Below are 26,148 nucleotides of genomic sequence, written 5' to 3'. Positions count from 1 at the left end.
GCTGCGTGTGTCTGGGTGCTAAAGTTGTTCTTATTTTTTTATTTTGGAACAGTTTCAAACTTACAGAAACGTTACAAGAATAAGGCAAAGACCTTCCATTTACCCTTCTCCCAGAGACTCCATTCAATACCCTTTATAGCAGAGCATCATCCCAGGATCACCTGTTGCCCCCAATTGTCTTGTCTTTGTAGTCTCTTTCAATCTGGAACAACTCCTTAGTTTTCCCTTGACTTTTAAGACCTGACACTTGTGAAGATTATAAACCAGTCCCAGTTATTTTGTAGAATGTTTTTCAATTTGGATTTATCTGATGCTCCTTCCCCATAAGACCCAGGTTATGTATTTTCAACCAAATACCACAGATGCTGTGTTCTTTGCATTGCATTCTTTCAGATAGCATACAATGTCTGTCCCATTGCTGCTGGTGCTAACTTTAATCCTTTCATTAAGATGGTGTCTTCATGAACACATTTTGTCACTGTAGAATCACTTGTTTCTTCCTTTGTAATTGATAAATTTTTTGTGGAGAGATTCTTTGAGACTGTGAAGGGAGGCTCTTACATAGCCACAGGAACACTTTCAGGAAAAAAAAACTTACTCTTTGCTACTTTTATTATGTGGTTGAGTAAGGTTTTATTTACACTGATTTGTGCATGCATATTTCCTGTTCCCTAAGATCTTAGTCCTAAAAAAAAACAATAATAGGTTTAGAGACCTCCTAAGTCATATGGCATATTTCCATATGTTCTTCATGATTTCTTACTCCAGTCTCCATATTCCATGGTAATAAGCTAATGGGGTTTGTCCTCACAGTCATAGAAGCTTGGGTTATTTCTTTCTCTTGTTTCTCTTGGGAAAGATACCCATAAAGGATTTTTAGAATTCATCTTGGTAATGTTTGAGAGTCACTTTGCAAGGGACTAGGCATCTTGAAAGGAATATGAGCCAGAATCTGTATTTTTGGAATTTACAATCAAGTGGGTAGAGGCAAACAGGTAAGCAAAGAGTTGAAAAACAGTGCCAGATGTTGAGGTGGCTTAGAGCCAGAGGTGATTAATTGTAGGTGACAGGGAGGAGTTTGAGGGGAGCGAAGACCGTGGGAGGCAGCTCTGGGAAGGCTTTCCAGGGCAGGTAACCAGCCTCACAGCAACATTTCCAAAATGCCAGGCAGTCACAGGGCAGGGTGAGGGAGAAGGGGAAGTGCTTTTCAGACAAGGAGACTATAGGTTCGGGCTGCAGGGAAGGAGAGCAGATGTTAGAAGAGCACCAAGCAGCTTGATATTTTTTGAGCATCACGTCAGAGGTGAGGGGTGGCAGGACCATCGGGTGGGACTACAAAAGTTGGAAGGCAGCATCAGGGGTCCAGGACAAAGTATGAAGGACACCATCAGAGGTGCGGTGATATGCCTGGCGGGGATGTAGCATGCTGCTGATGCAGTCTTTCCAGCATGTTAGGAGCCTCAATAAATATCAAATGAGCTTCGTCTTGTCTTGGCTTAGTGATGCTGAGCGATGTGTGAGTGCTCTGTGTAGACTGTTCACCAGTTCATAAAGGAGTATTTGCAGCATTACAAAGCATGTATCGTAGACAAGCAGATGTGGCCCTAGGATCTGGCCTTGTGATCTGCTTGGCCGTCAGCAGCCCTTGCCGATCTCTACTGCCCTTTAAAAAGATTATGCCAAAAATATCAGTCTCCCTAAAAGCAAAATACATTATTGGTACCTTCAAAGAATCAAAAGATAACAGGTTTGGAAGATCATCCAGTCCAAGGGTTGACAAACTACAGCCTTTGGGTCAGATTCTACCTGAGGCCTTTATTTGTGCAGTCCGTGAACTGAGAATTGTTTTTGCATTTTTCAAGGGTTATAAAGAAGAATATATGACAGGAACTGTCTGTGGCCTACAATGCCTAAAATATTTACTATCTGGCCCTTTTCAGGAAAAGCTTGCCAACTGCTGGTCTCATCTGACTGCCTGATACAGTAATCCTTTGTGCATTATTACTTGGTAAATAATCATGTAATAATATATGCTTGAACACTTTCACTAATAGAAAATTCATTATCTCTCTGATCAAGCTCATTTCCTACTTGGATAATTCAAGCTATTAGTAATTTTTAAACTCTGCTGAAATTTATCTTACTATAGCATCCATTTCTTTGGCCCTTTCTGGGAGAAGAGATCTATTATTTAATTTCAGCCTTTACTGAGCCCCTAATATGTTCTAGGCACTGTGCTAAGTGCAGAAGAAAGATGAATAAGACATGGTTCTTGTATCGGGTATCTCCCAGGTGTTATTTCTTGGAACCAAAGCAGTTGGGGTACTAGTCTTATGTCTCTTTTATTCTCTGTCTTGCCGTTGGGTTAGGACTTTTTTCTTTAATTACTTATTTCTGTGTTGTTATTCCATATACGCAATACAAACTTTAAAAGGCAAAAAGGTCATACAATGAAAATAAGTCCCTCCACACCCTTGTCTCCTAACCACCTAGCTGCTTTCTTGGGAGACAACCACTATCACACATTTCCTGTGGGTATTTGACTTTAAAGAATAGCACTAACCAAAGGTTTAGGTCCATTTGGACAGAAACTTTTGATAGGTACTTACAAAATGACATTTTCTGAGCTCCCACATGTTAGTTGCTGAGTGTGACTCAGTTTTATCTTCATAAAAGTCTTAAATTTGCACCAAGTTTGGGCGGTAGGCACAGCCCCAGGGGGTTTGTATTGCTTAACCACCCACTCTGCTATTTCATTTTAATCTTCACTGAACATTTTGGCTACTGTGGGCTTTCTTATGCTGCTGGGGTTCTTGTTCACTGCAGTGCTGAATCCTCAAAGAAAGCCTTTCCTCCCTAATTGGAAGTGACTCAATCCTATTTGTGTAGCTCCTGGGTTTCACATCCTGAATATGATACAAATAGTTTGAAGTAAAATTGAACCGCACTTATATTGATGCCCTTGTCAGTTTCTTTCCTTGAATGTGTCTGAATGTAACGCTGAAGTGTGATAGAAATAATCTTTTGACGTTCTAAGCTAAGCAGAGGCCCAAGTCTTACTTGCACTGCCCAGGGTTATACTGGTAAGGCTTACTCTTTGTGAAGTGGGTAATATTTGGATCTAGATTAGTTACACATAAATAACTCTGTACCTAGGACTCACTTCCCCCAAATTCCCCTCTGACCCTTACTACTTGAATCTTCCCTTCCAACTTAAGGACTGTAGTGATGTGACATAGACATATCGGCTCCTAAGTGACACATTAATGCGAGAGTATCCTGTTTATGTATTTCCAGCGGATTCCTCATCACTTGTTGCTGCTATTGCTCAAGACTTTTCCATTTTGTTAGCCTGTCAGCAGTTTCAGCAGCAGAACACCAGTAGGTCTCCATTAGGTGCTGCAGCCACAGTGTGTAGGGTCCACAGCTTTTCAGGGGCCTGTGGAAATAGGTGGGCCTGGAAAAAGAAGATGAAAATTCTTAGAGTGCAAAATTATAAAAGTCCTTTCAAACAGTTAAAAGCCAAAAAATATTTAATAGGGAGTGAGGGTGCATTTAAATACATTTGATATGGTTTAGAAGTGGGCCTCCAGAAGTAGGAGTGCCAGTGACCTGTAGGCATTGAGATAGCACCAAATGTACTGGTCAAACTCACAGACTCCTGGCCACGCTCAACATCCCTTCTCCCCTCGACAGAAGTGGGTGGGGCCCAGGCATCCTCAGTTTTTAATAAGCGAGCCCTCAAGGTGGTAAAAGTTTGAAAACCTTTGGTCAGCCATTGTCTGGTGCATAACACTACAAACCATACGGAGGCAGCAGAGAATGTTAGCAACAGTGATGTGCTATTCTCTGTGATCAATGAAACTTACCAATATATGGAAAAATAATTATTATAATTTCCACCTCTTGTTTTCTGTTTGTTCTTCTCAGTTTGTTAAACCCCCATCGTGAATTTTTCATTCATTGACAATTGGATTTCTGTTGCCAAAGCATATTTTTAAATGTGTAGAGCATATTCAGCCTGTTGAAAAACAACCATGCATTAGGAACGCAGTAGAAAATTCACCTGCCCCCCTAGAACTTGCTGGGGACACAGTCAGTTCTCCCCTTTGGTGATCCTGCCTTTACAGCCTGTTCTCTTTTTAGCAATCTACCATCAAATTGCATTTTAGAAAGCCACTGCTGTGCTCCTTTTAAACATTAAAATCCAATGGCATTGACCAGTCATTTTCTTTGACTCCTATTGTCCTTTAATCATTACTCTTCTCAAACTTTTGTATTGCTCTGGGCTGGTAGACATGTGTACTGTCCTGGTATACCAACTACTGCTTTCTTTGTTTTACTGGTTTTTGTTTTTGTTTTTTTTTCGAGACAGAGTCTCACTCTGTCACCCTGAGTAGGGTGCAGTGGCATCATCGTAGCTCACTGCAACCTCAAACTCCTGGGCTCAAATGATTCTCTTGCCTCAGGCTCCCGAGTAGCTGGGACTACAGGTGTCCACCACGACGCCTGGCTAATTTTTCTATTTTTTAGTAGAGATAGGGTCTTGCTCTTGCTCAGGCTCGTCTCAATCTCCTGAGCTCAAGCAATCCTCCAGCCTTGGCCTCCCAGAGTACTGGGATTGCAGGTGTCATCCACCGTGCCTGGCCCTGTACTGGTTCTATTTCTTCTTACTCCCTAACTGTGGACATTCTCTAGGACTTTGTTGAGCTGTAGCTTTTCTTTCTCTAGCTTCTAAGAAGTGAGCCTTCTCCCCTGTTTTAGCTATTATCTCAGTGTCAGTGCCTCCGAAATCTCTCTGAGTCCGCCTTTTTGGGCGAGCTCCAGTTTTCATGCCCTGGCCTCCCAATCTTCGCCCTGCTGTTGTCCACAGCTGAAAATGTCTTTCCTTTATTATCCTTCTCAGACCGGCTCTGCCTCTCAAGTGTCTTTTCTTTCAGCCAAGCTGCCATTCTCCTAGCTAGTCACAGCTTGACACCCCAAGGGCTTTTTTCCTATCTTTCATTCCTTGAATCCACCAATATAACCAAGTTTGATCACCTTTTCTCTTAAAACATCCCCAATGAGGATCTCCTCCTTTCCAGTCTTACTTCCTCTGCTGTAATCCAGGTCTTTATAAATCCTCAGGCTCTTAGCCGATTTCCCTGCTTGCCTCCTTCAAAGCCCTTTAACCACTGCAGGATCATGTGCCCTGTGCAGAGCTGGCACTAGCTCTCCCCTCTGAAGTTCTTCTGTCTCACATTTGAGGCTTCTCTGTACATATTCGCCTGCGTAGCCCATTCAGCTCTGTGTGCACTACTCTTGCACAGCACAAACCCTGCACTAAGGAGAGCTGTCTGACGCGGCTTCATTTCCCCCACAGCCGTTCCTCTGCTCTTCTTGTTCCTTCTGCCCTCCACCCATCTTGCACCTCCTTACCATTCTTTTCAACGTCACTCTGTACCCATCTCCTTAACAGGACCTTTCTCATGGTTCTGCCCTACGCTTGTCTTATCCCCTCCTTGATTTCAAGCACCCTTTATGTAGAGTACTAACTGCGTTTCTTCATATGCTTAGTATCAATCCAAGGCTCCTTATCTCTAATGCTAAAATCCAACAAGTTTGGAAAACCGAAAGCTTTTTAATAATCTTGGCACAAAACTCAGGCAACACCTCTCTGAGTAGATATGTACTATCTTTTTTTAAATTTATCTCATTAGTGTGACTATTCATATGTTCTTCAGAAATGCTAATATAGGTCTGCTCATGGGGACAGGATGGAAAGCTAAGGGACCTCATCAGTTTGTGCTTTGTGAAGCTGCCAGATTCCTCTAGTATTGTGCTTCTCAAACTGGAGTCTGTATACCCTGAGAGAGTGCAGAGGGTATAGGACGTTACAGCATACACATGCATGAGTGCCAGCAGGGTCAAATATATTTGATGATTTGAGGGGGGAAATGAAATATGAAAATATGTATCATGGGATAAAATAGAAATTTTCCATGCACTGAAAAGATAAAAGGGGAGATTTCAACAAAATTCAGGCATCGTGGGAGGTGGGGAGAAACTTATCCTTCATTTCTCTGCCTCAGCTAGGGATGCTAAAACACTGCTCTCATTCAGACAGAATTCTAACAGTTTGGATACTTGCATTTCTAACTGGCTGAACTTAGCATTCTATACTTGTAAAGTTGCCTAGGATTACATGGGATGGCGAAAACTTCTGAGACTATGTTGAAGAAGGAATAACACTAGTGCATCAGTCAGACTGACTTTAATGAGGAAGGAAGATGCACAGAAATTAAGGTCAGAAAGGGTTATTTAGAAAATGACTTGTGTCATGAGGAGGCTAAACTTGACAACATAGGCAGATTATTCAGGATGGTTTTCAAAGTTGTGTCTTAAGTGAAATAAGCCAGCCACAAAAAACCAAATATTATGTGATTCCATTTATGTGAGTTATCTAAAGCAGTGGTCCCCAACCTTTTTGGCACTAGAGATCATTTTCATGGAAGATAATTTTTCCATGGACCAGGGAGGGATGGGGATGGTTTCAGGATGATTCAAGCATATTACATTTATTATGTACTTTATTTCTATTGTTATTATATTGTAATATATAATGAAATAATAATACAACTCACCACAAGTTGGGGACCCCTGATCTAAAGTACTCAAACTCAGAGACAGAAAGGAGAATGGTGGTTGCCAGGGGCTGTTTAAAAAGTATAGAGTTACAGTTTTGCAAGAAGAAAAAGTTCTGGAGATGTCTTTTACAACATTGTGAGTATACTTAATACTACTGAACTGAACACTTCAAAATGGTCAAGATGGTAAATTATATGTTATCTGTTTTTTACCACAATTAAAAAAAAGTTATATCTTAAGGTAGCCCATATACCTCTTATTACTTTGGTTATTTGTTTGAATTAAGCTTTATTACAAATGTACTTTCCCCAAGTTTTGTGTGGGTATGCTATTTTGCTGTGTTGTGTTTTGTTTTTTTAGTAGACAGCAAATAATGGCAGCAGCGACAAGGGATCCTGGACTCTCCAAATTGCAGTTTGCCCCCTTTAGCAGTGCCTTGGATGTTGGGTTCTGGCATGAGTTGACCCAGAAGAAGCTGAATGAATATCGGCTAGATGAAGCTCCCAAGGACATTAAGGGTTATTACTACAATGGTAGGTGATGGTAAACTTCATCTTCCATCGTCTTCTGTTATTCTCTCTGTCCTCCAGTATAGTGTTTGTTTTCCTTTAGAAAGGGACACCCTTGTCTTTTATAACCCATGCTCTTCAGTAGTTTCTATTTTACTTCCTGACTTTTGACTCAAGTTCCTTTTCATTCCTTTTCCCCTGTTGTGGGGAGAAGAAAGGGAGTAGTGAAACTCAAGTTGTTTAATCCAAATAATATTGATTATTTAGCATTGCTGGGGGAGGAGATTAGAAATTTTTTTCCATTGAATCTTTTTTATATTCTTGGAAAATCACTCATATTCACAAGAGCTCTGTCATGTTCTGCCATTATCTATACATATATTATCTACATACAGATACAGAGATGATCAGGAATTGGATGGGGCACATTGGGCTCAACAAAGAGAACAAAACCATTCACAAACATTTTGGTTATGAAAGGTGTTATTTCTGACTTGTAATTGACAGTGTGATAATGCTTCTGTCCAGGTGATTCTGCTGGGCTGCCAGCTCGCTTAACATTGGAGTTCAGTGCTTTTGACATGTAAGTATTTATTTGTTCAAAATCTAAAGTAAAGAATAATGTTTGCTTTTGGTGAGGAATGAGCATTCTCACCTCCATCATAGGCAGATTGCAGGAGGAACTAGGGAAACTCCAGGTAAGCAGAGTCAGCACCTCATAATTCTCTTGTACCTCCTGTAGAGACAAGTGCTAGGTGCTTAGGTCTATCTGGTTAATTTTTTCAACAGATACTTATCAGCCTATTAGGTGCCAAGTATCATCTAGATTGAGACATAGATAACATCCCTCCTGATTTTGATTATAGTTAACATTTCATGATCCATTATTGGTACCTCTTGATTTACTCCTTTAGTTGCTTGTCCATGGGCATTGATCAATAAATGTTTATTAGGCTACTTCTGTATACAAGCCACTGTGTAAGGCATTAGGGGGCTATACAAAGGAATATGCTAGATATGTCCTCAATTTTTTTTATTTGCTGGGGAGCTATCAGAAGTTGCTGGAGAGAAGAGAGACATTTATTGAGCACTTAATTAGCTAGGCATTTTCATAAACATAATTCTTTCAGATCTGCCAGGTGTGATTTTTCTCTTTTTCAGATGAGGAAACCATGGGGGCACAAAAGGTAAAAATAGCTTGCCCAAGGTCACACCTAGCTAAATTTAGAAAGCAAGGGTGAGGAAAAAATAAAAACGTAATCAGAAATACATTTCTGAAATCCAGCTAGGGGGATTTTACTATCTTTTACAGAAAAAGAGAAACTAGGAGGGGGATATAATTTTAGGAGGAGGTACGTTTGGTTTAGAACATGTTGAATTTGAGATGACAGTGCCCACTAGAAATGTCCAGGAGGAACTGGAGTCAGGAGAGAGGGTCAGACTAGATGGGGGAGACATCCATGGAGAGGAGATCATGAGGCTGTACAAGAGAAAGAGAATACAGGTGATCCCTGACTTATGGTGGTTCAACTTACGATTTTTCAACTTTACGATGGTGTAAAAGAGGTATATATTCAGCAGAAACTGTACTTCAAGTACCTATACAACTACTCTGTTTTTTACTTCCATTACAGTGTTCAATAAATTACATGAGATATGCAACACTTTATTATAAAATAGGCTTCGTGTTAGATGCTTTTGCCCAGCTGTAGGCTAATGTAAGTGTTCTGAGCACGTGTAAGGTAGGCTAGGCTAAGCTATGATGCCTGGTAGGTTAGGCGTATTAAATGCATTTTTGACTTACGGTATTTCATCTTATGATGGGTATATCAGGATGCAACCCCCATTGTAAGTGGAGGAGCATCTGTATAGTGCAAGAAAAACAAAAGATCCAAACAGTGAATGGCTCCAATTAGGGAGGGCAAAGAGGATGCAGAACTAGCAAAGGACACAGGGTTTGTCAGAGAAGAACCAGAAAAGTGTTATAGAAACCAAAGAAGGAAATGATTTCAGAAGGAAGGAGAAGGTCAATAGTGTCAGAAGCACAAAGATCAGATTAAATGCGAGGGTCTTTGAGTTTGTTGATTAAGTCACTCATGGTCCTTAAGAATTCAGTTTCTCAAACTGAATTCTACACAGAAGGGTGGAGCCAAAACCATGGTAAGGGGCTTTAAGATTATTAAAGATTAAAGAATTAAAGGCTACAATGAGGTCCACTTTTTCTGCTTACTTATACCTCAGCAGTGTCAAGATGAGGGATTTTTGGAAGCTGAAGAGGTCTTTGTAAGGTCTGCCTGCCTTTTGAAAATGACAGTAGTCAAAGGTTAGGGTATTTAAAATAATGTGTTCCTAGAATTGTTTTTTTTTAAATCTCAAAAAATCAATACATTTTGTTCCTTTATCTCAATCAAATTGTAAAATTTAAAAGCATAACAAAAATCTAAAATGGGGTTAGTCTTGTATCTTTAAAAATGAATGTATTGGTGTTTCTTGTTTCCTTTAGAGCTTTCTTGCTCCATCATAAATTCTTTGTGATTACTTGTCAAAACAAGTTAAATCCTAGTAATCTCTCCCTTGTTTTGCCAAAACCAACTTATCTTGGAGTGATTGCAGTATAATGAGGAAAATACTGGAAATGTGAAAATATTAAATTGTCTGAAGATGGTAAAGGGGGAATATCAGCAGTCTGGTTTTATATAATCTGGATTATATAAAATCTAACATTCATCTCAACTAGCCTCACTCCTATCGTTATCCTTATAATAGACTGAAGTTTTGTTTGATTTTTAAGATTTTAATAATTTTATTCTTTAGAACAATTAAGAAAAAAAGCAGTTCACAGAAGTTAGATTTGATCTAGATAAATCCAAGTATTTTAAACTTCAGCAATCCAGAAATTTTGGCTGAAGGAGATGAGAAAATCTGTAATACTACAGCTATGACTTTAACACAAACTGCTTTATTTCACTGGTGGTATTTTTTCCTTTAACCATTGAACACCCACAGCGTGCAAGGCACTGTGGTATACCGTGAGGAGGTGAGCAGGAATGAGACGTGGTCCGTGGTGTTGTGAAAATAGCCCTGGATTTCAAGTTTAAAGACCTGGGATCTATGGCTCATTAACTGTGCTACCTTGTTAAGACCTTTTGGTTGTCTCAGCTTTTGTTTCGTCATCTCTAAAAGGGGCTCTTGGTTCCTAATGTTTCTTCCAGTTTTAAATGTCTGTGATTTTCTAAGTCTCTCTTTGTAAGGATGGCTGGGAAGTTGAATGAAAGCTCTTGAGGCCCCTCAGAAGGCATGAGTTCCTTACACCAAATTATTCTCATTATTATTGCTTGACCTTTGTTTTTACTGCCATATATCTGTGTGGGTTTGTAGGGAAAATTGTCATTAATTTATTCATCAAAGAGTGAATGTCTACAAGGTGCAGGGTATGTAGGTGTTAGGAATACAAAGACTTATGAAACTTGTCCTCCAGAGCTCCACTGTGGTATGACAGAGAGGCAGAAGACAAATATTTGCATTCTGGTGTGCCCACTGCTGTCATAAATGTGGAGAATTATTTTAGGAATACTTACTGTTTCCTCTGTGTCTGGATGATAGCATGTTCCTGTCACTGGGCATACAGAGAGGAATAAGGTAGAGTTGAAAAGCTAATAGTCCTAGTACTCACTTATGGATGCCAAGAGTATCTCAGCCTTGTGTAGCACTAGATAAATCTTTTACTATGAATCCCTGGAAATCTTAAGGGTCTCTGCCAGCGTAGCAGCCTAAGGAGCCTGTTCTCTAAATTGTGTTAGGCAAATTGGCAGCCAAGTAGTATTTTATCAGGCACTAACTTGAACTGGAGGATGCTATCTTAGAGTAAGGTAACTGCTGAACCAGACCCAAAAATATAAGAGCCCAAACACAAAGGAATTTTATTTCTTGCTCATTTAATATTCCAGGGCTGGTGGTCCAGTCTTCTATCTTGCAGTTCCCTCATCCCTGAGGGCTTTGTCTTTGTGTGCTAGTTAAAACTGAGTTGTCACTTTGAGGTAGCAAGAGATTAATGGGGAAAGAGAGCCAGGATGAAAACAGATGGAAGACACATACCCCATCTCCTAAAGGCCCTGGCTGGGAAGGGACATGCATCACTCCACTCAGATTCCCCTGGGGAGAGCCTGTGGCCTTACATGTCTTACAAGAAAGACTGGGAAATGTGGTGCCCAGCTGCAAGTATCATAGATGATTTCTATCTCTGTTGAAGAAGAGGAAGATAGATTTTGGTCGACAATCTCTGTACCAATGTGAAACTGGTAAAAAAGAGTTTTCCTTTCCCTGGGCCTCAAATGACAAACATTTGAATGAACATTTCTGTGGGCCTCTTTCCCTTGAGGAATATTTGTCTTTGCTTTTAAGAACTACTTTTCTTTTCTAAGCCTCAAGTTGGACTTAGAGAAATAGAAAACATAATCCTTGCCCTCAAAGAACTTGAAAAGTAGCTAAGGCGTCGTATGCTCCATCAGCCACACAGTGTCTGTGTCTGTCTCATTCTCCACTATATTGCCAGCAGCCAACACAGATTTGGTGTGTACTAGTTGCTCAGATAACTATTGAATTGAATTATAAGCTAAGTGCATCCGTCAAAATGGGATGTGGTGTCGTTGATAGAAAGATGCCAATGGACTCTGTTAGAGGATGTTATAAGCAGAAACTCAGCAGTTGTTACTGAAAGGGATAGGTAACAACACAGCATATCCCCACCCCGCATTGTGACTTCCCGGGTTCCCAAAGTCCCGTGGGCACGCGAAGCTGTGCCTGTGGAGTGAAGATTCCTCCAGGTGTGAAGAGTGACCTCTGCTCTTCTTCCGGAGGATTTATTCCATTCTGGCCACCTGCCTACCCATTGGCCACGTGTGAATAAACTGGTGCAAAATAGCCCGAATACATTCCTGAGTAATCACTGTGAGACTGGGGGAAAGCGAAGGCCAAGTGTGTAGATAGAATGTCCCCAAACAGGCCCAGGCTTCAGGCCTTTGTGAGACCCATTTTCTTACCAGGTTAGTGTATACATCACTGAGAGTTCACTGCTGGCTTTAGTATGTGGGGAAGATTTCTAAGTCAGATTCTTTTTCACAGCTATATTGAGATATAATTCACATACTGTAAAATTCACTCTTTTAAAATGTACAATTCAGTGATTTTTAGTAGATTCACGGAGTTGTGCAACCATCGCTACCATCTTATTCCAGAACATTTTCATCACCCCCAAGAGAAAGCTGTAGTAATCATTCTCCATTCTCCCTCCTCCCTACCCTCCAGCCCTAGGCAACCAGAAATCTACTTTCTGTCTCTGAGGATTTGCCTATTCTGGACATTTCATATAAACAGATTCATAGAAAACAACTAATAAGTGTCAGGACCAGGATTTGAACTAAATTTTCTTGTCTCCAAGTCTTGGGCTCTTTTCTTCTCATTATCACTTTTTTAATTCATTTCCCTGGCCACCTCCCTGGTGGAAGTTTAGTCATGAAAAATGTTTCTCCTTGAAAACTTCAGATTGTCCTCACTCAGTAACTTGCGTAAGTGCTGGTGTTCCTAGGAACCTAGCCATCTTGGCAGTTGCTCGAGTTCTTGGGATGTAGTTTCCTCCCTTCTCAGTGAGGCTTTGGCATGGCTCTCACACATACCTGGGACATTTAGACATTAAGGAGGAAGGGCACCTTCCTCCTCTGTGCTTGGGTCCACATTAGATCACAGCATCCTTCCTTCCGTTTCGGCATACTGTTTCAGCAGTAATTTCATGAAGTCGAGTCTGAATGTAGAAGGCCTAGTTTACCAACTGCTCTGCTTTCTTCTCCTTCCTCTAGACTTAGTCTTGCCCCTTTGTGATTTTCTCCTCAAGACCATCTTTGATGTCCTCATCTCACTTGGATGAAAAATATTCTTTTATTGGAAGAGTGTGTTGACAGACAACTTGTGATTTGCTGACTCATGGCTCCTGAGAGAAGGCTCTGGCCATTGAAAGTTAGCCGTCCCCCAGGACTTGGCATTGGAGCCTTACAGATGGCATTTGACAGAGCCATCATCACTCATTTTACCCCTTCACACCTGTTCTAGGTTTAGATCTCTTCTCCTTCAGGCCTCTTGAACCCAATTTTGCACAGACTTGGAGTGAAAAAATACTGGGTCTTCTAAATTGTACAGCTACCATGGGTACAATCAGTAAAAATGCATTGTCTCTGCTTTAGTTGTAAGTGATAACAATATTAGGCTACTAATGAAATGAATATTTTCATTTAGCATCTGTAACCTCTGAAATAAAAGACCAAATTTGTGTACATCTAAATTTGTATTCAGAATCAACTCCTCTTCTCTTCTCCTGGCTTGGATTACTCTGAGGACCTGTAGGTCTTTGGGGACAATGTAAAGTGTGTAAACCACGTGGCATGATAGATTGACAGGTAGCCCAGGTGTCATACGTTTTGTCTGTGTGACTCAGACAACCACTAGGGGTTTGCTTAGCAGAGTTCTGTGCGATCCCTGCCTGGGGTGGGTTAGGCTGTGGGACAGTGAGGAGAAGACATGCTCCCTGCCCTCAAGGGGCTTATTGTCCTCCAGTTGGGTGGATATGACTATTCTTGAAAATGCTCTAAAATATTATGGTCAGTTTAATGTGCCAGCTCTTATAAGAGAAAATGGGAGATGGCTTCCTGGAAGAGAGGAGATTGCAGAGAGCCCTGAAGCCCACAGGGTTCTGAGCAGAGGGTGGATGGTACCTTAGAGAAAACTAGTTCTGGTTTCAGATTCAAGCTCTTCCTGTCATTATATGACCTTAGGCAAGTTCCTTAAACCTTTAAATGAGAGAAAGAGATGTTTGAGCATTCAAACCTTTATTTATTGAGTTCCTGGCTCAATAAATAGTGTTTCTCTCTTAGAGTAAAGATGGAAAAGAATACAAAATAGGATATGAACTGTTATTTGGGGGGCAGTAGACTAGTGTACCAAGAGGTTAGGGTAAAAGAAAGACACAGGCTTTTTGGGGGCAATGGTGCCTGTTTTTTAGTCCTTGAGCAATGATATTTGTCTTTTTCCAAAGAAATATCAATCTTCTATTTGCCCTACAGAGCAATATCCTTTGTCTCCTACTACTACAGTGGTTTATTGTCTCTCCCAGGCTCTCTCTGAGTCCCAGCTGTGCCTGGCTAACTGTGTTTCTCTCGTATCTAGGAGTGCTCCCACCCCAGCCCATTGCTGCCCAGCTGTCGGAACGCTATATAACACCAACACACTCGAGTCTTTCAAGACTGCAGATAAGAAGCTCCTTTTGGAACAAACAGCAAATGAGGTTAGCTGGGAAAACGTTGTGTATGTGTCACATTGTCTGTGGTCCCGGCAGGTGCAGTGTTTCTGATCAGGCACATGGGTCTGTCGCAGAAACCAGTATCTAACAGGTACTCAGAAATGTTTTTGGACTTTGGTTTATTTCTCCAGAGAGAGCACTCCCAGCTCTCTCCTTCTGTGTTGGTGGAAAGGTCAGGGAGAAGACATCCAGGCTCTTAACCTGGGATAGACCAGAAATTCATGGCATGGCAGAGGTTAAGAAATCAAGTTTGCTGCTGATCTCCAATTAGCATTTTGAAGCAACCAGACCTCTCTCTGAGAGTTACATTCCCGTGGCTGAATGCCTCTGGGTGCTCTGTTCCTTGTACCCTTGGAGAGGCTTGGCAGTCATGTGCACCACGATGCTATAGGAGATTATCATGTAGTCTCTCTAGTGTCTTCAGGGCTACATCTGATCTACTTCATCTGGCTTTCAAGGCCCTCCATGGCCTGGCTCTGCTGACCTCTTTGCTCTTCTGACCTGTCGCTCTTGTCCTTGCCTTCTCTGACTGGCACAGAAAATCATGTGTATCTCCCTTCACCTACTATCTGCTCTCTCCTCTCTCCTCGGGACATGATCTCTCTACCTGGAATGTCTTTCCTTTGCTTCTTCACATCTCAGTTAGTGAGAGGAATTAAAATTGGGTGGGAGGGGACCATTTATCCCAATCCTTTCTAACTCACTTAATCGAGGAGTCTTTACACTGGTCTTAAAAAAAAAAGTCTCATTTACGCTGGTGCAGTGCTCAGGTCCTGAGACAGGCTTCCCTCGTATCCCACATCATGGATGCTGCAGTGACTCAGGTGAGGATGGTCATTTTTCTTAACCTGTGGTTTGATTGCTTCTGGGCCTTCTGCTTTGGCTGCATACTTAAAAGGGAATCTTCAAAGGGTTGGGTCAGGTCTTAATCCATTATGGAAAAAAGATTGCTCCCCAGAGGAAGCCCACCCCTTGTCTGGGACTCAGACTTCTCCCAGCAGTTCTCACCTCACACCCCCTCGGCATCTCAGAAAGTGGAGGCTTCTCTTCAGTGTTCCGGCGCTGCCAAGGTCATTATGTCAATAGCAGGAACTGTTTGTCTTTGCTTATTTCCTTCTTCCATCCATACTTGGGGAATGGTTCTTGTTGGTGCAACTGTTTTGCCTCACTTAGTAACACAAAGTTTAGCAACTAATCTTAGCTACCAGAACATCTTGTGATTTGCAGCTGCTGACCAGCACCAGCTTTTGCTCCTAGTCTCAGTACTTGCTGAGTATACATAAACTTGAAGTTTGTTCTTCTTTTTTCATCTCTTAGGGGGAGATAATCCCAAACAAAGCTTTAAGAAGTCCCCTATATATATTTCAAGTCACTTTCTGCAAGGACCCCTCCCAGGCTCTGCCCTCTTACCTCCCCCAGTTGAGTCTGAGGAGAGTTGCTCTCAGGAATGTTACATACTTCTGTGCTAGCAAATCTTATGTAATGTTGAAGTTGTATGTTTATGCCTGTCTCTCTTTCTGGACTGTGAGTGTCCTGAGGGTAGGAACTGACTGTGTCTTTTATTTCTGTAACCATGATGTGCCTGGTATATAGTAGACAGTAAGTAAATATTAGCTGAAGGAAATCATGAAGGCATGCAGATGGCCTGGTTGCCTCTCTGTGCTGAGAACTGCTGAAAGGAGGCGTCTGGGCTCTCTCACTTTGCTCAGACACTGGAGGGAGTACAGCCAGCCGAGAGGCGGTGTGGGGTAGGCAGAGTGAGGTAATGACCCACTTCATTGTCTGGGATAAGTGGAGCTGGGCCTGTAGGAAAGAAGAGCTTGGTGCTTTTCAGCTCCATGCTTTGCTTGAGAGTGAGAAGCTCAGCGCTGCCTGGTAACCTGCCCTGACGCTCTTCTTCTCTTGGCAGATATGGGAATCCATAAAATCGGGTGCTGCTCTTGAAAACCCTGTACTCCTCAACAAGTTCCTCCTCTTGACATTTGCGGTAAGTAAATGGGCTCTCTGTTGCATTGAGACTAGAGAAATTCCCTGGCTCAGCCGTGTGTACCAGTAGAACAGCCTGCTCTCTTTCTCTCTGAAGCTTGTGTTGTTAAAGTTATAGCTGTTAAGGAAATGCTTATTTGATTAGTAGCCAGATAGTGTTGGCACCTGTTACCAATGCAAAATTAATTCATCCCCATTGGTCATGCTGGCAGTAGTTGCATAGTTGATATAACACAGTGACCCACCTCTTGTTATTCAGGACATGATAAAATTTGATTTGGGGAGAAGTGGTTTCATTGTTGCTACCATCTTTGTTAAACACAGTCCTGCAGAGCTCAGTGGCTGGGTCCATCCAGATAAGGGAAAGGGCCTTCTGGATTAGAGATCGCACTAAATGGCTTGACCACACAATTGTTGTTTTTTGTTTATTTTTTTGTTTTAAGGAAGAAAAATGTTTTCTATAGGTGAGATCTAATTAAAATGAACATTAAGGACAACCTTAAAGAGGAAAAGAAATCACATTAGGGTGACATTTGCTGCCTAGGGAAGAAGGGTTAAGGAGCTAGAGGGAAGAACCTGGCCTTGGCCTTGGTGAGGGATAAAGTAGGGAAAAGGTAAAGGTTGCCTGTGGAGATGCCAGCAATATACACACAGACACACACAGATGTATATATATGCATATATATGTATATGTGTGTGTATATTTAATAAAACTAATTTATGTACTTTATTATTACGTTGACTGTATTCCATAGATTCCTATTGTACATTTAGGTTGTTTCTAGTATTCACTATTTTAAAAAATGCTGCAATATATTGAACAATATACACTGTTGGCTATATTGATTTTTTTTCCTGTTCATTTTATTTCTTTAGAATAAGTTCTTTGGAGTGGGCATGTAGACACATTGATGTTGCTGTGTATTAAGTGTGTTGTTTTATCATAGCATCATCACCTTTGGATATCAATCCTCTTCCCCACTTTTTATTTGTGCCAAATAGTGGGTCTTGCCTTTCTCCTCGCTCCCCACCCCATTTCTTCTGAATGCTGCCTCCCTGATTTATTGCCCAAGGCAAAGGTAGGGATGACAGGAATCAAATGAGGTCATACCAATGGGTTGCCATCTAAAAGGAGCACATTTTCTAACAAACTATAATGCTTTTTATGTAATAGTGAGGCAGAGAGAGAAATGTTGAAATTCTTTGTCAGATTACTAGTGCAATTTGGCAGTAATAATTTGTCTTTACATTTGAGTAAGTTTGTAGGTCCTCTAGTAGGATAAATTTTAAGGATTGCTAGTTAAAGATTTCAAGATACTTGAATATCAGTACATTTTCTGTACCAAGAATTCTCATTAGTAGAACATGTTGACAAATTGCATTTCATGAGAAAAACAACATTAGCTCTTATTTAAAGTTTTAAGATATTGCCTAGAGTCAGTATGTATGTTGGCCTTGTTGCCTTTTGCACTGAGCGTTCTTTCACTTGGCTTTTAAAAAATTAAAAGTTTCTGTCTTTTCAAATCTTCGGACACAAAGGGCTTTATGTTTAATTTAATCGAGGTCCATTGTATCCCGAAAAGAATCCTATGAAATTCAAGCCTTTGACTTTTGAAGATGACCTGATATAGCTTCTTAGAATTTGTGACATCCTGCACTTTGAATTGTTTAACCTTTCACTAAAGATCAGGTATGACAAATCATTTAAGTACAAAGAAGAAAAAATACCCTCTGGAGGTGTTTTTGCTTTCCTTTCCACTGTTTTCAGGACTCAAAGGACTGAACACTTCATTAATTTCAATTTTGCAGGTTGTTTTGGCATCATGAAAAGGGAGTCTGTTCTTAGTTGATCAATTATTAGCAGAATTAGAGACCGCAGAAACTGTAATTACTAGACTTTCTCATCTGGACACATGTTTATATATAAATTAATGTTTAAAAAGTCATCAAGTATGATTCCATTTATATGAAAAGTCCAGAATAGGCAAATCCATAGAGATAGAAAATAGATTAGTGGTTGCCAGGAAATAGGGGAGGGAGAATGGGGAGTTTCTGATAATAGGTAAGGGATTTCTTCTTGGGATGATGAAAATATTCTGAAATTAGCAGTGATGGTGGTACAACCTTGTCAGTACACTAAAAAAATACCCCACAAAATTGTACACTTTAAGATGGTAAATTTTATGGCATGTGACTTATAGCTCAATAAAAAAGTCACCTAACAACCATCCAATTTTAATTCTTAGTAAGATCCAAGAAGAAATATTAATTAGCCACATAAACTACAATGGTGGTAAGTGGTCACAGACCAGTGGGGAAGGATCCATGAGTGATTAAGGACCCAAACACTGCAGGAATTCAGAGGCAAGAGCCATCAGCCTGAGTGGGGACAGTGTCAAGGACAGCCTCATGAATCCTTACCCCTGGGTCACTTCCCCTGGTGGGGGAGTGATCAGATACACCCATGAAGATGTAGCATAACCCCTTCTATTATCTATGTTCCTTAGTACCCCTTGTCACTTAGCACCGCTTTATAACTCTAATGGTTAATCATGCATTGACTTTATCTCTGTTCCATGCAGAAAGTGAGCTGCCCAGTGGCTGAGACTGGGGTTTATTCATCTTATTATCTGAGTGTCTTATGTTTTGTCTTGTACATAGCAAAAACTTAATAATTGTTGACTTGAATTTCACCAATAAGGCATTTCCCAAAACAACATTATATTAGGCATGCACAGGTATGTGAATATCACATCTTCCTTAATAACACACTTACCTTATTTGATTGTGAAGAGAATGGTAACTGTGTTTGGAGGCCATGCTTCCACAGATGGTATTAATACATTGAGTACGTATGGTGGAGTGGAAAAAAGCTTAAGTTTTGGAAGTAGAGTTCTGATCCCCGTCTCTGCCACTTATCATCTTTTGTTGTTATTATTGTTCATATTCTTTAACCCTTTTACTAAGCTTCAGTTTTCTGTCAGTAAAATAGGATAATAATAATTATTATACCTCCCAGAGTAGTTTTGGGTATTAAACAATGGTGATGATAATGTCAGTTACTTACGGCACATTTTCTGTTAGCAAGTAGTCAATAAAGGATATTATGTTGATTTTCTATTATTGGTGTGCGGTATGTGAAAGTATTTGGGGATCAAGACAAAAGTCCTGTTTTCTATCATGAGTCTGTTAGAGATGAGAATATTTGACAAGCTGCGCATATTTTATGTTCAACAACCTTTCTCTTAATTGTTTTTGAGAAGTTATATTAATAGATACATTTCAGCTTAATTATTGGTGCTATTCTAATATCCTATTTTATATTATTTATTCTAGGATCTAAAGAAGTACCACTTCTACTATTGGTTTTGCTACCCTGCCCTCTGTCTTCCAGAGAGTATACCTCTCATACAAGGGCCAGTGGGTTTGGATCAAAGGTTTTCACGAAAACAGGTATCAACAAATAAAACAAAGTGCAGGTAAAATTGGGTTGAATGTGCAAGAGTAGTTATCTAGTTCATTCCAAAGACAAATAGGTACTTCTCTGGATGAATAGGTGGTAACTGTGGAATCCTCCAAAGTTGGTACTAGGAGCAGACTGACTTACAAAATATTTGTGAAGTCATTTTGAAGAAGTAGCCAACAATAATTTTCCAGGTTCTCCATGGTATTTGATGAAATGCTAAGCGAGTAGGGAGGAATTAATAGGAACATTTCGAAAGACTGAAAGAATTTACCAAAACGAGGTCTTCACTTCCAGTGTGGGGAAACATAGGCAATATACTTTGGGAATAGAGTCTTTGAAACAAAACAGAAGACGTTCGCCTACCCTCATACCAGGTTGCAGAACTTTGCTGTCAGGAATGGTACATGCAGAGCTAGTCTTTCCATTTAAGAAGCATAATAAGATCATTAGAGATGATTCCCCAAAGAGCAATTAAAATAATCAGGCTGGTAGAATAGAGAACTCAAACTAGAGAATTCTGATTGTTGTTAAGGTAAAGATTGAGTGTCAGGATGATTTGAATTCCTGAAGCACATCCATCACTAAAACCCTCAATACTGAAGCCAGGGAGCAGCCATTGATTTAAAAAAAAAAAAAAAGTTTAGTACAAATCCAAGGTTGTGGTTTTGTGGAACTAATTTCCCAAGGGGAAAAAAAAATCTAAGTAGGAAAAAGGATTTTGGGTGGGGATTGACTGCTGGCAGGTATGGGGTTTCTTTTATCAAGGACAAAAATATTCTAAAATTATCCCAGTGATGGTTGCACAACCCTGTGAAAATACATTGAATTATATACTTTATTTAAATGGGTGAATTATATGGTACGTGAATTATATCTCGATAAAGCTCTTAAAGATTATGGAAAGGTTCAGGGTAAAATTCATCAGTGGTATATTTATGCAGGGTTATCATAGGAGAGAAAGAATATTTGGTTCCCCTCTCTAAACCTCTGTGCTTGACAGCTTGCATTTCCCTTTGTGCCCCTGTCTAATGTGTACCACCATGCACCTGGAAAGTGTTATATAAAAGTTAAATGGTATTATTTGGGGACACTTTTATGTTCATTTGCTATAATAGAGTAATGGGAGTGATCAGTCATTTCCAGTCTTATGGCTTTCAGGTACCTTTTACTTTATGTTAGTTTTTAGCCCAAGATACATAATTGTCTAGAGAATAACTTAATGTTTCCTGTTTTCAGATTCAAGCCCTTGAGCGTGCATATGATGATCTTTGTCAAACAGAAGGAGTCACAGCCCTTCCTTACTTCCTAATCAAGTATGATGGGAATGTGGTGCTGGTTTCCTTGCTTAAACATTACAGTGATTTCTTCCAAGATCAAAGGACAAAGGTCAGAAAAACTTTGAGTATCTTTTATTATCCGATTTAAAAAAAAATCTGAAGTTCATGTTACAATAGAGCACTGCAAAATTCAAACTTTAGATTTCCTTACTCCTCCAAAAGATATTTTAGAATGTATCTTTATTTCTACCCTTTTCCACCCTGCAGTTCCAAAATCAGCTCCTCCAGATTTTTCTAGCTCCGTTACAGCTCAGAGTAAATTTGGATTCCTCAATTCCTATTAATGCTAAAGTTATTTCAGTTTTCCCTCCTGATACATTTTATTTGTAAAACATCTGTGTTGTAGTTTCCATTCCCACAGCTATCCTGTAGTTCAGGTCTCCATTTCTCAGCCCTGGACAGTTAGAATCTTCCTGCGTCCATCTCACACAACACCACTGTGGAAGAATCTTCCTCCAACTACTCACATTTACTGTGTCATTCATTGGGCCTAATGATGTCTTTTTTCTGGCCCCAAGCTACCTTTCTGCTTCATCTTCCACTATTTTGCTTATAAACCATTGCTCCAGCTAAGTTTGTCTATTTTTCACCAGATTCCCACCCCCCATCAAATATACCTTGAACTTTTTTATATCTTTTTTCCCCTCATTTTGTATCATTTTTCTAAAATATTCTACTTGTGAAAACCCTAAGAAACTCTCTTTCCTTATTGAAATTCTGCTTCCACCATGAAGCACTTTCATGGGTGTGGCCATGTGTGGTCTGTCCCTCTCTGAACTCACTGCACTTACTCCCTGATCCTCATTTACAGGTCCAGTGCCTTGTACAGATTCCTTTTTGTAGCATATTAGACTGTGAGCTCCTAGAGGGCGGGGCCCATGTCTTAAGATCTGTGTCTGCATAGTGTCTAGTACTTGTCTGAGGCCTTCAATAAAATTGTTTTGAGTGAATGAAAGAGTATTGTAAGTGTCTTTTAGAAGTGATCAGATATATAGTAAGTTGTTAAGACAACTTACAGGAGATTTTGAATCAAAAATAAAACATTGATGAGTATTATGAAGTTGTGAAATCAAGTGAAATAATTTCAATAGCCATGTAAATGTATCAGAGCTGAAAAAAGAGAGGCCTCTAACTGATGGTCTGATTATTCCTGAACTTAGGATGTCTTTTTTTAAGCACATTTTTTAATCAACTACATTAGCATTTCATTTTTCAGAGGAAGCCCTTTTTAAATTGAGGGCTGAGGATTGAATTTTTATTAAGATTCTTTTTTCCTCAGGTGATTTCATAGAACTGTAGCGAAATTAGTATAGCAATAAGACCCCCAGTCTAGTGTGAGGTCCTGTTGTGATAGCAGCCGGATTAACCGGCCTGTGTTTGACAGCGACTGTAGGTCAGGCTGTGTGTGGTAAATAAGTGGTCCTCCCTCAAAGTGTGGCTCCTCTAAATTAATAACAATTCGTAGAACGCTTTATAATTTAAAAGGGGCTTTCACATACTTGATCTTTTTATAATAACTCTGTGAAATAGGTTTTTATGAGTATCTGCATTTTCTGTTTGAAGAAAATGAGACTCGAAGTCACAAGGCCAGATTGTCTGATTCCACAGCCCACGCCCTCCCGCCGTTCCCTTTCGCCTGTTCATTTGGGTAGAGGCAGTCTCTGCTTGACCTTTGGAAGCAGTGAGAGCTGGATTTGGCAGTCAGCATTGCCACTTGGCAGCTCTGTGACCTTGGGGAAGCTGCATAACCTTTCTTCACCATACTTTATCTGTTAGAAGGTGGTAATACTACCTCCTTGCAAGGTTTTGTGAGGCTTAAACACGCTAACGTGAATAAAGTGCCCAGCACATAGCAGGTGTCCAATATGTATCCACTTCCTTTCTTCCTCAACAGCAGCGTATTTTGAAAGACTGAACAAATCTCCATGGTCTCCTCCGAAGTGCTCTGGGAGACTCACCATTCCCCTGTCCCTGAGACCAACTGCCTGCCAAGTTCCGGCACATTGTCCTTCACTTGGTCAGCATCTTATCTCAGGAAAGCCTAGGATTACTCAGCACACATGTCGAGCACTCCCTAATGGGCCAGAAACTGTGAGATACAATTATACCTGTTCTCACAGAACCTAAGGTCTTGGGGAACTGAGACATTGACTTGTGGAAAGTTAACTAGAAATTCAGGTAATGGAAGAAAAGGGCCCAAGAAATGATACGGATGATACTTGGGTTGTTTGTCTATGTCCTATCTTATTCTAGAAAGAATCACCACAAGCTGTGCAGCTTGATGGCCCCTAGGAATTTCATGGCCTCCTGGCTGGCCACACCCACCTGTGATCTGAAATGTTCCCATCGCCTCCACCCTGCTGCCCAAATGCATTTTCTAACATACAGATTTGATTATGTCACTCTTCTACTTAAAATCCTTCTAGGATTCCTGTTGATTTCAGGATAAAGTTCAAACTATTTAGCTTGGCATTCAAGGCCTCTTCGAATTAGGCTCCTGCCCATCACTCCAGCTTCATCTGATGTTGCCCAAGTGGTATCCCGTGCTCTGGCTATACCTGTGTCCTCCAAATGCTTCGTCTTTCCCCCTCATCTCTCTGCCTGCAGACATGCCTTTCTCTCTGTCTCCCTTCTGTCACCTGGCAAGTGCCTCACTCACGTTTCTCATTCATCACCTGGGAAGCACTGGCTGATTCCTTGCACTGTTGCCTGTCCCTCTTCTGTATTCTAGTAGCAACCTCCCTCCTAGCAGCAACTGAGCTCCAAAGTAATTGTTGGTTTGCTTATCTGCATGCCCTGTGTCCCCGTGAGCCTGTGAGCAACTTTAGCACAGAAACCTCGTTTTACCCCACTCTGCATCCTCAACGTTGAGTGTAATGCCAGACACGAAGAGGACGTAATATGAGAATGTTGAGAGGAGGGACAGATGAGTGTGGACTGGTGTAATCAAAGGTGATTTTGAGGGGAAAGTAGAGTTTGGGCAGAACCCTAAAGAAATGATTTCTAGAACTTGCTTGAAGTCGTTCCTGCTTTTATTGCATTAACCTAATTCACTCTCTGTAGCATAACTCCAGTTTCCCTTTAGTGTTTTTTGAGTCATGATATCGCCTTGAAGGTTTTCACCCTTTTCTTTCAAAAATAGGAATTCTTTTCAGTGTGAACTCCTGTGGTTATGCTCTGGTTTTGTGTTTTGCTCTATTTTCTGCCTCGTCCTCTTACCAACATTTTGATCTCTAAGGAGTCACTGCTCCATGAGCCTTGTGTCCTCTTGTGTAAGATGGAGAAATGTTGGAATCCCTCCATGTTTCCCTCTTTTCAGTCTGTTTGCTCTTCTGAGTGATCTCACTGTGCCCATGACTGCTGTAACTGCTTGCTACAAGGGACTCAGTTTTCTCCCAGCAACCTGATCCTCCCCCTTGACCCCAGACCACTTTATCCAGCTTGTGCTTGGCTTCTCCAGCACCTCAAATTCAACATGTCGAAATCGAACTCATAATCTTTGCCCCAAGTCTGGTCCTCTTCTGGCATCACTGTCTCAGAATAACACTGTCTCCATCCAGCCATGTGAACCAGAAATCTGGGCATCCTGCAGGCCCCTCTCTGTCCCCTACCCACCCATATCCTGTGGATTTCACGTCTTGAACTTCTCTCAGTCTGCGCCTTTGCATTTCTCCTGCCACCACCCCAGTCTCAGCCACTATTGTCTTTCTTCTGCTTACTGCAGCAGCTTCCTAACAGTCTCCTTGTGTCTTCTCTGGCCTCTTTCCAATCCATTCCCACATCATGCCCACATTTTTCTTTGGAAAAGCAGATCTGATCATGTTGCTCACAGAATGAAACACCTGAATGTCTTCTTCCCGGTGCTCTAAGACTAGGAATTGAATTCTTTAATATGCCATACAAGAGTCTACGTGGCCCGGCCTTGTTTGGATCCAGCCCCCAAGTCACTCTGTGTTCCCTGCCACAGGGCTTTTGTACATACCTTTAGCTGGAACACCCTTCTCTTTCTTTTCTCCACTTTTGCCCCCCACCCACACCTCCCCTTTTCTCTGTTAAGTGCTATTCTTCCTTCAAATTTAAATTAAATCATTATTTAATTTGACCTGACCCGACCTCTGTAAGAAGGTTTATTCCTTCTGCTGTGAGCTCTCATAGCACTGTGTATCTTTTTTTTGTAGTAGTTCACACAATTGTAATTTTACATTTTCTTGGGTGACATTTGATTAATATCTTCTTTCTCTAATTTTAATGTAAGTTCCACCAGTACAGGTATCCTATCTTTGATTTCCCACCACTCTTCTGCATCCCATAGCACCATGCCTTGTGTGTAAAATACAATGAAAGAATGAATCCATGCATGAATAAGTTGTGAGGACTGGAGCTTGCACATGGAAAGCACCTTCTCAGTTCCTGGCACACAGTAGGCCTTCAGTGAGTAGTAGGTAGCTCTAGTGTGGCTCATTCTGAGTGTTCTTTTTAATGTGAGCATTCTCTTGTCTGGCTAAGGCCATGTGGTTTACAAAGGGTTTCCAAAATTGTCCATACACCTAATGGTTATGTCTAGTGAGTTATAAACATGGTTAGTGGTCTGACAGGAGACTGAATACAGGGGATGTATGTAATCTGCAGTGGATAATTTAGAACAGTGGTTCTTAATTTGGGGTGGGGTAGTGTAAGTGCATAAGTTCTTCGAACATTTGGTGAAAGCAACAGATCCTCACCCCAGAAAAACACACATCTGTACATGGTTGTACATCTAATATCGGGGGATCCACAGAGCACTGCGATCCTTGGGGGCCCTGGCTTGGAGGAAGATGAAGGGAAAGTCAGGAGTTAGCCTACCTGGGAGGGAGTCTGGATTGCTGAGGTCAGGAAGGG

The 26,148-nt window shown here is 40.9% G+C and overlaps 1 protein-coding gene across 5 annotated transcripts in view; it reads left to right on the top strand.

The window, feature by feature from the left end:
- ATG7 (autophagy related 7) overlaps positions 1–26,148 on the top strand; it is a 245,173-nt gene that overhangs the window by 10,228 nt on the left and 208,797 nt on the right. For all 5 annotated transcript variants that reach the window (XM_012655167.1, XM_012655163.1, XM_012655164.1 and 2 more), the window contains exons 2-7: positions 6,988–7,160; positions 7,665–7,719; positions 14,349–14,466; positions 16,391–16,468; positions 19,804–19,920; positions 21,170–21,319. In XM_012655167.1, coding sequence (XP_012510621.1) covers positions 7,001–7,160; positions 7,665–7,719; positions 14,349–14,466; positions 16,391–16,468; positions 19,804–19,920; positions 21,170–21,319 — 678 coding nt within the window. In that variant the 5' untranslated portion in view covers positions 6,988–7,000. The remainder of the gene's footprint in view (positions 1–6,987; positions 7,161–7,664; positions 7,720–14,348; positions 14,467–16,390; positions 16,469–19,803; positions 19,921–21,169; positions 21,320–26,148) is intronic.

Source organism: Propithecus coquereli, unplaced genomic scaffold (assembly GCF_000956105.1).
Source record: "Propithecus coquereli isolate 6110/MARCELLA unplaced genomic scaffold, Pcoq_1.0 Scaffold461, whole genome shotgun sequence".
Lineage (NCBI taxonomy): Eukaryota > Metazoa > Chordata > Mammalia > Primates > Indriidae > Propithecus > Propithecus coquereli.
The sequence above is the reverse complement of the archived record's forward strand: the minus strand, read 5'-3'. Positions and strand labels throughout refer to the sequence as shown.